At 40.5% G+C, this 13,281-nt stretch overlaps 1 protein-coding gene across 2 annotated transcripts in view; it reads left to right on the plus strand.

Annotated features, from left to right (window-relative positions):
- Nucleotides 1-13,281, plus strand: part of ArgRS (arginine--tRNA ligase-like protein) — a 108,257-nt gene that overhangs the window by 31,554 nt on the left and 63,422 nt on the right. For both annotated transcript variants that reach the window (XM_071665009.1, XM_071665010.1), the window contains exons 5-6: nucleotides 5,298-5,435; nucleotides 7,976-8,088. In XM_071665009.1, coding sequence (XP_071521110.1) covers nucleotides 5,298-5,435; nucleotides 7,976-8,088 — 251 coding nt within the window. The remainder of the gene's footprint in view (nucleotides 1-5,297; nucleotides 5,436-7,975; nucleotides 8,089-13,281) is intronic.

The following is a 13,281-nucleotide window of genomic DNA, read 5'->3' on the forward strand; positions in this document are numbered from 1 at the left end:
CATAGTAACACAAGCACTGTGGCTTTTGATATACTTACCGGGTATAAGTGATGGGTGATTTAAAAGCAAAGGTAAATAATGTGGCAGTTGAGGTTATAATTGGTGTGCATGGGGTATTCAGTGTTATGACTGGAAATGGTGAAGAGATGTGTGATGTGTGCTAGGAAAAGAATGGTGATTAGGAGTACTTGGTTTAAAAAGAGAGATATATATATTAGTATACGTATGAGTGCTGGGGAGTTGGTCAACGGGCGTTATTAGATTGTATTAATTGATAGGCATGTAAAAGAGAAACTTTTGGATGTAAATGTGCTGAGGGAGGCAGCTTGAGGGATGTCTGATCATTATCTTGTGAAGGTGAAGATTTGCAAAGGGTTTTCAATAAAGAGAAAGCATTGTTGGGGAGAAGTGAGTGGTGACAGTGAGTGAGCTTGGAAAAGAGACATGTGTGAAGAAATATCAGGAGAGTTTGAGTGTAGAATGGAAAAAGATGAGAGCAAATGAAGTTAGGGAATGTATAAGGAATGGGATGTATTTAGGGAAGCATTGATGACATTTGCTAGAGATACATGTGGTATGTGAAAGGTGGTAGGTGGGCAGATTAGAAGGGTAGTGAGTGGTGGGATGAAGAAGTAAAGTTGCTAGTGAAAGAAAAAAGGCACTTGTGTGATACTTTCAGGGAAGGAGTGCAAATGATTGGGAGATGTATAGGAGAAAGCAGGAGGAGGTCAAGAGGAAGGTACAAGGGTTGAAAAAGAGGGCGAATGAGCGTTGGAGTGAGAGAGTATCATTAAACTTTGGGGAGAATACAAGATATTTTGGAAGGAGATGAATAATGTGCAAAAGAGAACAAATGGGAACATTGGTGAAGGGGGACTAAAGGGGAAGTAATGAGGAAATGGACTGAGTACATTGATGTAGGATGTTTTGGGTGGGGTGATATGTGAATTGGTGAATACAGAAGTGGTGGTGAAAGCCTTGTGGAAGATGAAGTGCAGCAAGACTGCAAGAGTGGATGGTATTGCAGTTGAATTTATTAAGAAAGGGGATTAATGTGTTGTTGGTTGGTTGGTAAGGATAATCAGTGTATGTATGGATCATGGCAAGTGCCTGAGGATTGGCAGAATGCATGTATAGTGCCATTGCACAAAGGCAAAGGGAATAAAGGTGAGTGTTCAAACCACAGAGGTATATATTTGTATGAGAGGGTTAAGGCATGTACAGAACATCAGATTGGGGAGGAGCAGTGTAGTTCCAGAAGTGGTAGAGGATGTGTGGATCAGGTATTTGCTTTGAAGAATGTGTGTAAGAAATACTTAGAAAAACGGATGGGTTTGTATGTGAAGTTTATGGATATGGTGAGGGTATATGAGAGGGTTGATAGAGATGCTTTGTGGAAGGTCTTGCGAATAAACAGTGTAGGAGGTAAGCTGCTAGAACAGTGAAAAGTTTTTATCATAGGTTTGAGGTGTGTATACGAGTAGGAATAGAGGAGAGTGAATGGTTCCCAGTGAAGGTCAGTCTGTAGCAGGGATGTTTAATGTCACCTTGGTTGTTTAATTTGTTTTTGGATGGGGTGATGAGGGAGTTAAATGCAAGTCTTGGAGTGAGGGGTGAGTATGCAGTCTGTTTGGGATGAGAGGGCCTGGAAAATGAGTCAGTTGTTGTTCTCTAATGATACAGCACTGGTGGCCGATTCGAGTGTGAAACAGCAGAAGTTGAAGACTGAGTTTGGAAGAGTGTGTGAAAGGAGAGCATTAAGAGCAAATGTGAATAAAAGCAAGGGTATTAGGTTCTGCTGGGTAGAGGGACAAGTTAGTTGAGCTGTAAATTTGAATGGAGAAAATTTGGAGAAGTAAAGTGTTTTAGATATCTGGGAGTAGACTTAGCAGTGAATGGAACCATGGAATCAGAAGTGAGTTATAGGGTAGGGGAGGGAGCGAAGGAACCATGGAATCAGAAGTGAATCATAGGGAAGGGGTGGGGGGTGAAGGAACCATGGAATCAGAAGTAAGTCATAGGGTAGGGGAGGGGGCGAAGGTTCTGATAGTGATGAAGAATGTGTGGAAAGAGGGAACGTTATCTCTAAGGGCAATAATGGGTATGTTTCAAGAAATGGTATTTCTAACAATATAATATGGTTATATGGATGTGAGGCATGGGCTATGGAGAGGGTTGTCTGGAGGACAGTGGATTTTTTGGAAATCAAATATTTGATGACAATATATGGCATGATATATTTCCTTGCGCTACCTCGCAAACGCGGGAGACAGCGACAAAGTATAAAAAAAAAAAAAAAAAATATGGCATGATGTGAACAACCTGGTGACATCCCACACCCCTGCTGCAGACCAGCCTTCACTTGGAACCATTCACTCTCCTCTCTACCTACTCGCACACAGGCCACACTTCCATGATAAAAGCTTCTCTGCTTCTAGCAGCTTTTTTCCCACACTGTATATTCTTAAGACTTTCTGCAAAGTGTCTCTGTCAACCCTATCATGTGCTCTCTCCAGATCAATAAATGCCACATACAGATCCATCTGTTTTTCTAAGTATTTCTTACACACATTCTTTAAAGCAAACAGTTGATCTGCACATCCTCTAACACTTCTGAAACCACACTGCTCCTCCCCAGTCTGATGCTCTGGACATGCCCTCACCTTCTCAGTCAATACCTTCCCATACAACTTACCAAGTATACTCAGCAAACTTATACCTCTGTAGTTTGAACACTCACCTTAATCCACCTTGCCTTTATACAATAGCACTATACTTGCATTCCGCCAATTCTCAGGTACCTCACTATGATCCATACATATATTGAATATCCTTACCAACCAATCAACAACATAGTCACTCCCTATCTTAATAAATTTGACTGCTTTACCAACCACTATTCCTTCAAACACACCCGATTTTGCTCTCCGAGATAACGTTCCCACTACAATACCATCCAAACCTGCTGCCTTGCCGGCTTTCATCTTCCACAAAGCTTTCACTACCTCTTCTCTGTTTACCAAACCAATCTCTCTGACCCTCTCACTTCCCACACCACCTCGAACAAAACACCCTATATCTGCCACTCTATCATCAAACACATTCAACAAACCTTCAAAATACTCACTCCATCTCCTTACTTCACCACTACTTGTTATTACCTCCCCATTAGGCCCCTTCACAAATTCTACTTGTATGAAGCCTTTTTTTTTATCGAAGAGACAGTTATTAATGATTTGTAGTCATCAGTCCATATGCCCGATTGGTTGTATGCATAGCAATTAGGGGTATCATATCTTGATAACCAGAGCTGATAGAGGAAAAAAAACTGATGGCATATTTAGAATCAGCGACCAAAATTTACCTAAAAAAGGCCTAATATCTCAGGCACCAAATTCTGTGTAACCCTGTGTTTTAATCAGCTACTTCTCACCATCCACTTTCAGTTTTATCTGCATCATTTGTGAATTTACTTCCTTACGTTCTAACACGCTCTCCTCCAACTCCTGCTTCAGGAGTAGTGCTACTCCTTTTGTTCTTGTCCTCTCACCAACCCCTTCTCTTTATTCTTAAGACATTTCCAAACCATTCTACCACTTACCCTTGAGCTTTGCTTCACTGAGAGCTAGAGCATTAAGGCTTCTTTCCTCAAACACACTACCAATGGGGTGTGTGTGTCACCATAGCTGTTTATTTATGGATGGGTTGGTGAGAGAGGCAAGTGCAAGATTCTTAGCGAGAGGGGTGAGTATTTGATCTGTAGGGGATTAAGGGGCCTGGGAAGTGTCATTTGTTGTTTACTGATGACAAATCACTGGTAGGAGATTTGAGTGGAAATTGCATAAGTTGGTGACTGGGTTTTGGAAGAGTGTTTGAAAGAACATTGAGAGTAAATGTGAATAAAAACGAGGTTATTAAGTTAAGCATGGTAGAGGGACAGTTTGAGTGTGAATTTGAATGGAGAAAATATGGTCGAAGTGATGTGTTTTGAGATATCAGTGAATGGATATGGCCACAGATGGAACCATGAAAGCAGAAATGGGTCATAGGATGAGTGAGGTGGTGAAGGTTCAGGGTACATTGAAGAATCTGTGGAATGAGAGGACAAAAATGGGTATGTTTGAAGGTGCAATAGTTCCATTGATGTTACTGCATGGGCTGTAGGTGAGGATGTGCAGAGGAGGATGGATGTGTTGGAAATGAAATGTTTGAGGACATTTTGTGAAGTTAAGTAGTTTGATTGAATAAGTAATGAGAGGGTGAGAGAGAGGTTTGGTAATAAAAGGAGTGTGGTTGAGAGAGCTGAAGAGGATGTGCTGAAATGGTTTGAACATATGGAGGGAATAAGTGAAGAGTGGTTGACAAAGAAGATGTGTCATAAGTGGTGGAGGTAACAAGGAGAAGGTGGAGACCAAAATGGAGATGGAAGGGTGCAGTGAAAAAGATTTTCAGCGATTGAGGCCTTATCATGCAGGATAGTGAAAGGCGTGTGGGGGATACAGTAAATTGCAACAATGTGATATGCAGGGATATATGTGCTGAATGAAGGCATATGATGCAGCCAGGGGAAACCATGAAATGGTCTGTAGGGCCAGGTTGTGGACAGGGAGCTGTGAGCAAATGCAGCCTTTCTTCTTCTGTTCCTGGTGCAACCTGCTAATGCAGGAAATGGTGATCTTGTATGGAAAAAAGATGATTATTTATGAAATAGAAATTCTGTAGATATATGGTTTATTTGACATTGGTAATGGATAACTTTACTCTCTTTTTCTAATTTACTTTGGCCTAATTGTAGTCTTGTGAACATAGTATCATGGAAAAATGTTTTAATATGTTTCTGCCTATGAAAAGTGTCATCAGCATCAGCAAGTCTTTGGATTGACTGATGTGGTGGATGGCTTTCTTTTAATCAGTCATTTCAAGGTAGATTGATTAGTTTTAGAGAAACTAAGGATGCATTATTAATTAGATTAGTGAGACCAGTTATGCTACTTTCGAGAAATAGGTTTAACTTTTAGTTTTGCAATTTATGTACAGTGTTATAACATTAGATGTGGATTCCTTTAGGATCAGACTGGTGTAAAGTAAATTGATTGAAATTATTTTTTGATGTTAGATGGCCTTCATGTAATTAGTCATGTCATGGTACATTGATTGGTTTTAGGGAAAATACAGATGCATTATTGATTAAATTAGTGACCAGTTATGGTACTCTTAGAAATAGGTTTTCATTTTAGTTTTGCAATGTAATGCAGTTCAATATTCAATATGTTGATTTAGAATATCTTTTTCTCCAGAGTTTGAAGAAAAATCCACGGGAAGTTGGACAGATGATTCTTCAGAATGTGGCCTCTAATCCTCTGATAACCAAATTAGATATCTCAGGGCCAGGCTTCATCAACATTTTCCTCAGTCAAGATTTCATAAAGCAGCAGGTTAGGATGAAAATAATGTCTGCTTCTTATGTAGGACTTGTTATTGCATAGGTTTAATTTTCCTTTATGTATGCTTTCTTTAATGTTATGTGTTAAAGGAACTTGAATTTTAATATTTTGATATTCCTTTGTTGTAAGATTGAGTTTTTAAATTTAGGCCATTTCTCTTGTACTAGTTTCTTATTAAGCAATTTTTTTGCATTATGATGGGTTCTTTCATCTCCAAGAATTAAATCCACAGTAGTTTTTTTTTAAGATTTGTTTGTGTTTATTTTATGATAACTTTTCTGATTATGAACTCTGAGAAGAGACCTGTACTCTCGTAAGATGCTTTCTCATAATCATGTGTACAGAGGTCTCTTGCTTGCCATGGTTTTGCCAGCCTTGGTATTGTTTACACAGAAACATTTTGACTAATGTTTACAATTTTACCAATCACTGCATAGAATTTTGACTATTTATGGTTTCAAGACTAATTTATACAATGTATATAATTTTAATCAATCATTGCATTAGGTTTTTAAGTATTCATAATTTTCCATGGCACCATCTAAATTGTATTCATGCATTAGGAAAGTGTGAAATGGCTATGGGTTGCTTGGGGGCCCCAGCCCAACAGGCCATTTTAAAAAGAGACAGGTGGAGGAGTGTCATAACCAGGTTGTTGCTTGGGCAAGCATTGAGATATCCCTTTGTGCAGCATAGCTGACTGGATGCTTTGAAGGAGTATGGAGGAGCAGCATCAGTGGTGACATACTATCTATCTGTCTATCTCCATATCTCTGATGCCTTTTCCCTTTGGGAGCACTCCCAAGGGAATAGCCATGGCTAAACAGTCACCATAATTGGCTGTCTCCAGTGGCATACTGCCATTATATTGTTACCTTACAGTTTTCTTCTTCATTTCATAGTACTTTATAGCATAAGTATGTTTTTGAAGTATGCCTTGCTTGTTTTAAACCATAGATTTTTCATTATGGGACTTACGGCACTGGAATTCACCAGTTATGGAGATTTTTTGCCATGGCCACCCCTTTGAGGGAGTTCCCAAGGGGATCAGGCACCAGAGATATAGATAGTAAGATAGATAGATAGATTTAAGTTGTTTAACTTGAGTCAGTGCCCCAGTCTCCCTATTTTCCATAGGCCCTGTACTGGAACAACCAAATTTTGCCAACCATGGGGTTCAGGAATATAACCCAGTGTTTGGCAAGGACATTTGTATATACCTTTACCCTCCTGCCCTGGAAGACCCTTCCATGGGACTTCTGCAGTGATCAAGAAGCCAGCCAAGTCTGCTGAGTGGAATCACAGTCCAAAAAGAGTTGTTATATTATGGATGTTACTGTGGGGTGAGCTCAAAACAGTTGAGGAGTAAGATTTCAGTGTCTTTAGTGCTGATGTTGCCTTTAGGACTAAGGGGTTTTTATGATATGTTGTACTGATGTTCTGATGGAGAGATGGTTGATGTCCTAACACAGAAGAGGTGAAACTTGTGCATGTTGGGGAGTACAATTTCAGGTGGGTATATGTCTGATATGAATGAGTTTAGGACTGGTTTGGAAGGGTGGTTATGTGGCGTTGGTGAATCTTTGCAGTGTATGTTTATATTTTTCTGCGTAGGTTTGTTGGGGAGGAGGATAGTTGGGTATAGGTTGCTGAAATGTAAGGCATGGTTAAGGGTTTTATTTCTGCTTGGGGTTTGTTGTTGGCTATGAAATGATTTGGATGGTAGGCATTTGGATTCACTGCAAACATTGCTTCTAAGCATTGTGAAATGAATCCACATTCTCTTAGTTAATATTTTTTTTGTTAAGAAGCTGTTGAATGTTTATGGTTGCTAAGCAGTTAGTGTTTCTTTTGAATGCTTTGAATTGTGTGGTTTGCAGTCTTTGTCATATTTGCTTTTGATCGCAGATGACCAGGCAGATGAGTCTTAGTTTAGAGTGCAACAGATGTCTGTGCTACTGGGGGTGACTTGCTCTCTAATCTCTTATGTAAATATGTATGTCTATGTTTATTTCACTTTAATGCCAAGTTCTTAATCTGTCCATAAAGAATGAATCTATATTATTGATTCTTGGAAATCTTTCTGTTCATTGTGAAAGTCAATGATAAACTAGTTGAATATTTCCTTTTTACCTGCACTCATAGATATTAAGGTTTTCATCTTCATAGAATGTATGATGTTCTTAATTTTTAGTAAACATTTCTAATGCAGATAACAAATGTCTTAGTTTAGTTTAGTCTTAGTCTTAGTTTAGAGTGCAACAGATGTCTGTGCTACTGGGGGTGATTTGCTCTCTAATCTCTTATGTAAATATGTATGTGTATGTTTATTTCACTTTAATGCCAAGTTCTAAATTTGTCCATAGAGAATGAATCTATATGATTGATTCTTGGAAATCTTTCTGTTCATTGTGAAAGTCAATGATAAACTAGCTGAATATTTCCTTTTTACTTGCACTCATAGATATTAAGGTTTTCATCTTCATAGAATGTATGATGTTCTTAATTTTTAGTTAACATTTCTAATGCAGGTAACAAATGTAGTGTTGAATGGTGTCACTCCTCCACCAATGGTGCCAAAGCGAGTGGTAGTTGATTTCTCCTCGCCTAATATTGCCAAAGAGATGCATGTTGGGCACCTAAGGTCAGTACAATATATTCATGTTGTACTTTTTTGTATGTGATGATGATAATGATATTGATGGTAATGATAATTATGATTGTGTTTCATACTTTTCACCATTTCCTGCATTAGCACAGAAGCACCAGGAACAGATAAAGAAAAGGCCTCGGTCACTCACTTCAATTCTGTAGCTGCCATTTATAATGAAATGAAACCACTGCCCCTGTCAACAACCAGGTTATGCAGACCTTTCTGTGTTTTCCCCCACCTGCTTCGTATTCTATGGTTCACTCTGTTGACATCGTTACCCCCCTGTACACCATATCGCTCCGGTTCACTTTAGCCGTGTGCACTTTTCACCCTTTTGCATATTCATTTCCCAAGCTATCAAAATCTTATTAATACCATCCATCCATCTCCAATTTAGTATTTGTTCTTGTCCCCTCCACCTCTGACACATATATCCTCATTGTCAACCTCTCCTTACTCATTCTTTCCATGTCCAAACATTTTATCACAACTTCAGCTATCTCAATCATATTTTTTTTTTCTTACCATACCTTTCTCTTACCCTGTCATTACTAATTCAATCACCCACCCTCAACCCATATAGTCCTCAAAAATTTCACTTCCTGCACATCCAGCCTCTTATGTACATGCTTATCTCTATCCCATGCATTGCATCCATACAACTCCATCAGGACTTCTGTACTTTCAGACATGCCCATTTTCACCCTCCCAGAAAGTGACCTCCCTTTTTGTACATTTCTCGGTGATCCCAGAACCTTTGTCCACTCACCAACCCTGTGATTCATCTCAGCTTCCATTTTCCATTAATTACCATGTTTACTCCAAGGTATTAAAGCACTTCATTTCCCCCAAGTTTTCTCCATTCACTTTCACCCCAACTAACCTGTCTTTTTACATTGCTGGACCTAATGACCTTGCTTTATACACATTTACTTTCAACATACTTCTTTCACTCTTTTTCCCAAAATCAGACACCGACCTTTGCAACTTTTTACTTGAGTCTGCCACCAGCATCATGTCATCAGCACACAGTAACTAAGTTACCTACCAGGCCCCACTCACCCCCAACAGTCTGCATTACCTACCCCTTCCTCCAAGACTTTTGCATTTAGCTCCCTCACCACCATATCCATAAACATGTTAGATAGCCATGGTGACACCACTTCCTGTCTGCAGACCCATCTTCTTGAACCACTCATCTTCCTCTTTACCTGCTCCCACAGATGCTTTCCTTTCTTGCTAAAATCTCACTGTTTCTGATGGTTTTCCTCTCACATCCTGCATTCATATCCATGGAAAAGTCTGTTGGACCTGGTTGTGTATTACAAATATGAAAAAATGTAGAATCTACCTCTCAAGTATTCCCTGCCTATCATACAAGGTGACTAAAAGGGGCAGGAGTGGGGGCTGGAAAAACCTTGTATTTCATTTTCTGAAAGTTTGGAACTGGAGGACCAAGTGATGAGTGCTCACTCTCCTTTAAGGCTCATTTGGGGGTGGTTAAACATCTGTGGATGTAATGTTGAAGAGGAAGAAGGGAAAGATAGAGAGTATGCTTAAGGAAAGGAGCCTAGATATTTCAGCTTACAGTGAATCAAGGTTAAAGGGGAAGAATTGTTTGGGAATGTCTTAGAGATAAAGTCAAGAGTTAGTGTAAGGGCAAGAGCCAAGGAAGGGGTAACACCTTTGCTGAAGTTGTGGGAATGTGTGAGAGAGTGTAAGGATATGAGTCCCAGACTGATGTTAGTAAAAATTCATTGGGATTATGAGAGGTGGATGGTGTACTTAACCATGGGAGGAGTGAGGCAGAGAGGCAGTTGTTTTGGAAGGAGCTGAGAGAATATGTCAATTGTTTTGATGTGAGAGATGATATTATTGATGGGTGATTTGAATGTGAGAGTGAGTGACACCAGAGTCTGCCTACTTGGGGTTACACCATGAGTGATAAATCACCTTTGGCAAGGCTGCATCATTGGGAAGATAGTCTTGTCAGAGAACTTCTCACTCCAAAGGAGTCAAATTTCCCTACTACTGGAAGTAATGCTGCTTTGAGCTGCTGAAGCCTGTGGAAAGAGATCACGGGTGATAAAAGGACTCTTTCTTGAAAATTGTGTTGGGAAATATTATAATCAAATGAAATGCAAAACTGAGCAGTATGGCAGCTGAGGGCATGTGTACGAATAGGAAGAGAGGAGAGTGATTGGTTCCCAGTGAAGGTCAGTCTGCTGCAGGGGTGTGTGATGTCCTCATGGTTTTTTAATTTGTTTATGGATGGGGTGGTTGAGGAGGTAAATGCAAGAATTTTCTAGAGAAGGGTGAGTATGTAGTCTGTTAGGGATGAGAGAGCCTGGGAAGTGAGTCAGCTGCTGTTGCTGATGATACAGCTCTAGTGGCTGATTCAGGTGAGTAACTGCAGAAGTTGGTGACTGAGTTTGGAAAAGTGTGTGGAAGGAGAAAGTTGAGAGTAAATGTGAATAAGAGCAAGGTTATTAGGTTCAGTAAGGTTAAGGGACAAATCAGTTGGGATGTAAGTTTGAATGGAGAAAAATTGGAGGAAGTGAAGTGTTTTAGATATCTGGGAGTGGACTTACCAGCAGATGGAACCATGGAAGCAGAAGTGTCTCAGGGTGGGGGAGGGGGCAAAGGTTCTGGGAGTGATGAAGAATGTGTGGAAGGAGAAAACGTTTTCTTGGAGAGCAAAAATGGGTATGTTTGAAGGAATAGTAGTTCCAACGGGGGAGGTGGATGTGTTGCTAATTAGATGTTTGAAAAGAATATGTGATGTGAGGTGGTTTGATCAAGCAAGTAATGAAAGGGTAAGGGAGATGTGTGAAATTAAAAAGAGTGTGGTTGAGAGAGCAGAAGAGGTTATGTTGATATGGTTTGGACTTAAGGAGAGAATGAGTGAGGAAAGATTGACAAAGAGGACATGTGTCAAAGGTGAAGGGAACAAGAAGTGGGAGCTGGAAGGATGGAGTGCAAAAGATTTTGAGCAATCTGGGCCTGAGCATACAGGAGGGTGAGAGGCACGCAAGGAATAGAGTGAGTTGGAATGATGAGATGTACCTGGGTTGATGTCCTGTTAGTGGACTGAACTAGGGCGTGTGAAGCATCTGGGGTAAACCATGGAAAGGTCTGTGGGGCCTGAATATGGATGGGGAGCTGTGGTTTCGATGCATTCCACAGACTGAGACTGAGTGTGAATGAATGTGGCCTTTTTTGTCTGTTTTCGTTGTGCTATTTCACTGAAGCGGGAGGTAGCGATGCTATTTCCTGTGGGGTAGGGTAGTGACAGGAATGAATGAAGGCCAGCAAGTATGAATATGTACATGTGTATATATGTATATGCTTGTGTATGTGTATGTATATGTGTGTGTATGGGCATTTTTGTGTATATATATGTGTATATATAGATAACTCTCATTTGCCCTCTTTTTCACCTCTTGCACCTTTCTCTTGACCTCCTGCCTCTTTCTTTTATACCTCTCCCACTCATTTGCATTTTTTCCTTGCAAAAATCGTCCAAATGCCTCTCTCTTCTCTTTCACTAATAATCTTACCTCTTTATCCCACCACTCACTACCTTTTCTAATCAACCCACCTCCCACGCTTCTCATGCCACAAGCATCTTTTGCGCAAGCCATCACTGCTTCCCTAAATACATCCCATTCCTCCCCCACTCCCCACTCCCCACTCCCCTTACCTCCTTTGTTCTCACCTTTTTCCATTCTGTACTCAGTCTCTCCTGGTACTTCCTCACACAAGTCTCAGTCCCAAGCTCACTTACTCTCACCACCCCAACATTCTCTCGTCTTTTCTGAAAACCTCCACAAATCTCCACCTTTGCCTCCACAAGATAATGATCAGATATCCCTCCAGTTGCACCTCTCAGCACAACATCCAAAAGTCTCTCTTTCGTGCATCTATCAATTAACACGTAATCCAATAACGCTCTCTGGCCATCTCTCCTACTTACATACGTATACTTATGTATATCTCGCTTTTTAAACCAGGTATTCCCAATCACCAGTCCTTTTTCAGCACATAAATCTACAAGCCCTTCACCATTTCCATTGACAACACTGAACACTCCATGTATACCAATTATTCCCTCAACTGCCACATTGCTCACCTTTGCATTCAAATCACCCATCACTATAACTCGGTCTTGTGCATCAAAACCACTAACACACTCATTCAGGTGCTCCCAAAACACTTGCCTCTCATGATCTTTCTTCTCATGCCCAGGTTCATGTGCACCAATAATCACCCATCTCTCTCCATCAACTTTCAGTTTTGCCATATCAATCTAGAATTTACTTTCTTACACTCTATCACATACTCCCACAACTCCTGATTCAGGAGTAGTGCTACTCCTTCCCTTGCTGTTGTCCTCTCACTAACCCCTGACTTTACTCCCAAGACATTCCCAAACCACTCTTCCCCTTTACCCTTGAGCTTCATTTCCCTCAGAGCCAAAACATCCAGGTTCCTTTCCTCAAACATACTACCTATCTCTCCTTTTTTCTCATCTTGGTTACATCCACACACATCTAGACACCCCAATCTGAGCCTTCGAGGAGGATGAGCACTCCTCGCGTGACTCCTTCTGTTTCCCCTTTTAGAAAGTTAAAATACAAGGAGGGGAGGGTTTCTGGCCCCCCCTCTCCTGTCCCCTTTAGTCGCCTTCTACAACACGTGAGGAATGCATGGGAAGTATTCTTTCTCCCCTGTCCCCAGGCAAATGAGAGTTGGGATGAGAGAGTATCATTAAATTTCAGGGAGAATAAAAAGATGTTTTGGAAGGAGGTAAATAAAGTGCGTAAGACAAGGGAGCAAATGGGAACTTCAGTGAAGGGGGTTAATGGGGATGTGATAAAAAGTAGTGGTGATGTGAGAAGGCGATGGAGTGAGTATTTTGATAGAGTGGCAGATATAGGGTGTTTTGGTTGAGGTGGTGTGCAAAGTGAGAGGGTTAGGGAAAATGATTTGGTAAATAGAGAAGAGGTAGTAAAAGCTTTACGGAAGATGAAAGCCGGCAAGGCAGCAGGTTTGGATGGTATTGCAGTGGAATTTATTAAAAAAGGGGGTGACTGTATCGTTGACTGGTAGGTAAGGTTATTTAATGTATGTATGATTCATGGTGAGGTGCCTGAGGATTGGCGGAATACTTTCATAGTGCCA

The sequence above is a fragment of the Panulirus ornatus genome, chromosome 9, assembly GCF_036320965.1.
Source record: "Panulirus ornatus isolate Po-2019 chromosome 9, ASM3632096v1, whole genome shotgun sequence".
In the NCBI taxonomy this organism is placed as follows: Eukaryota; Metazoa; Arthropoda; class Malacostraca; order Decapoda; family Palinuridae; genus Panulirus; species Panulirus ornatus.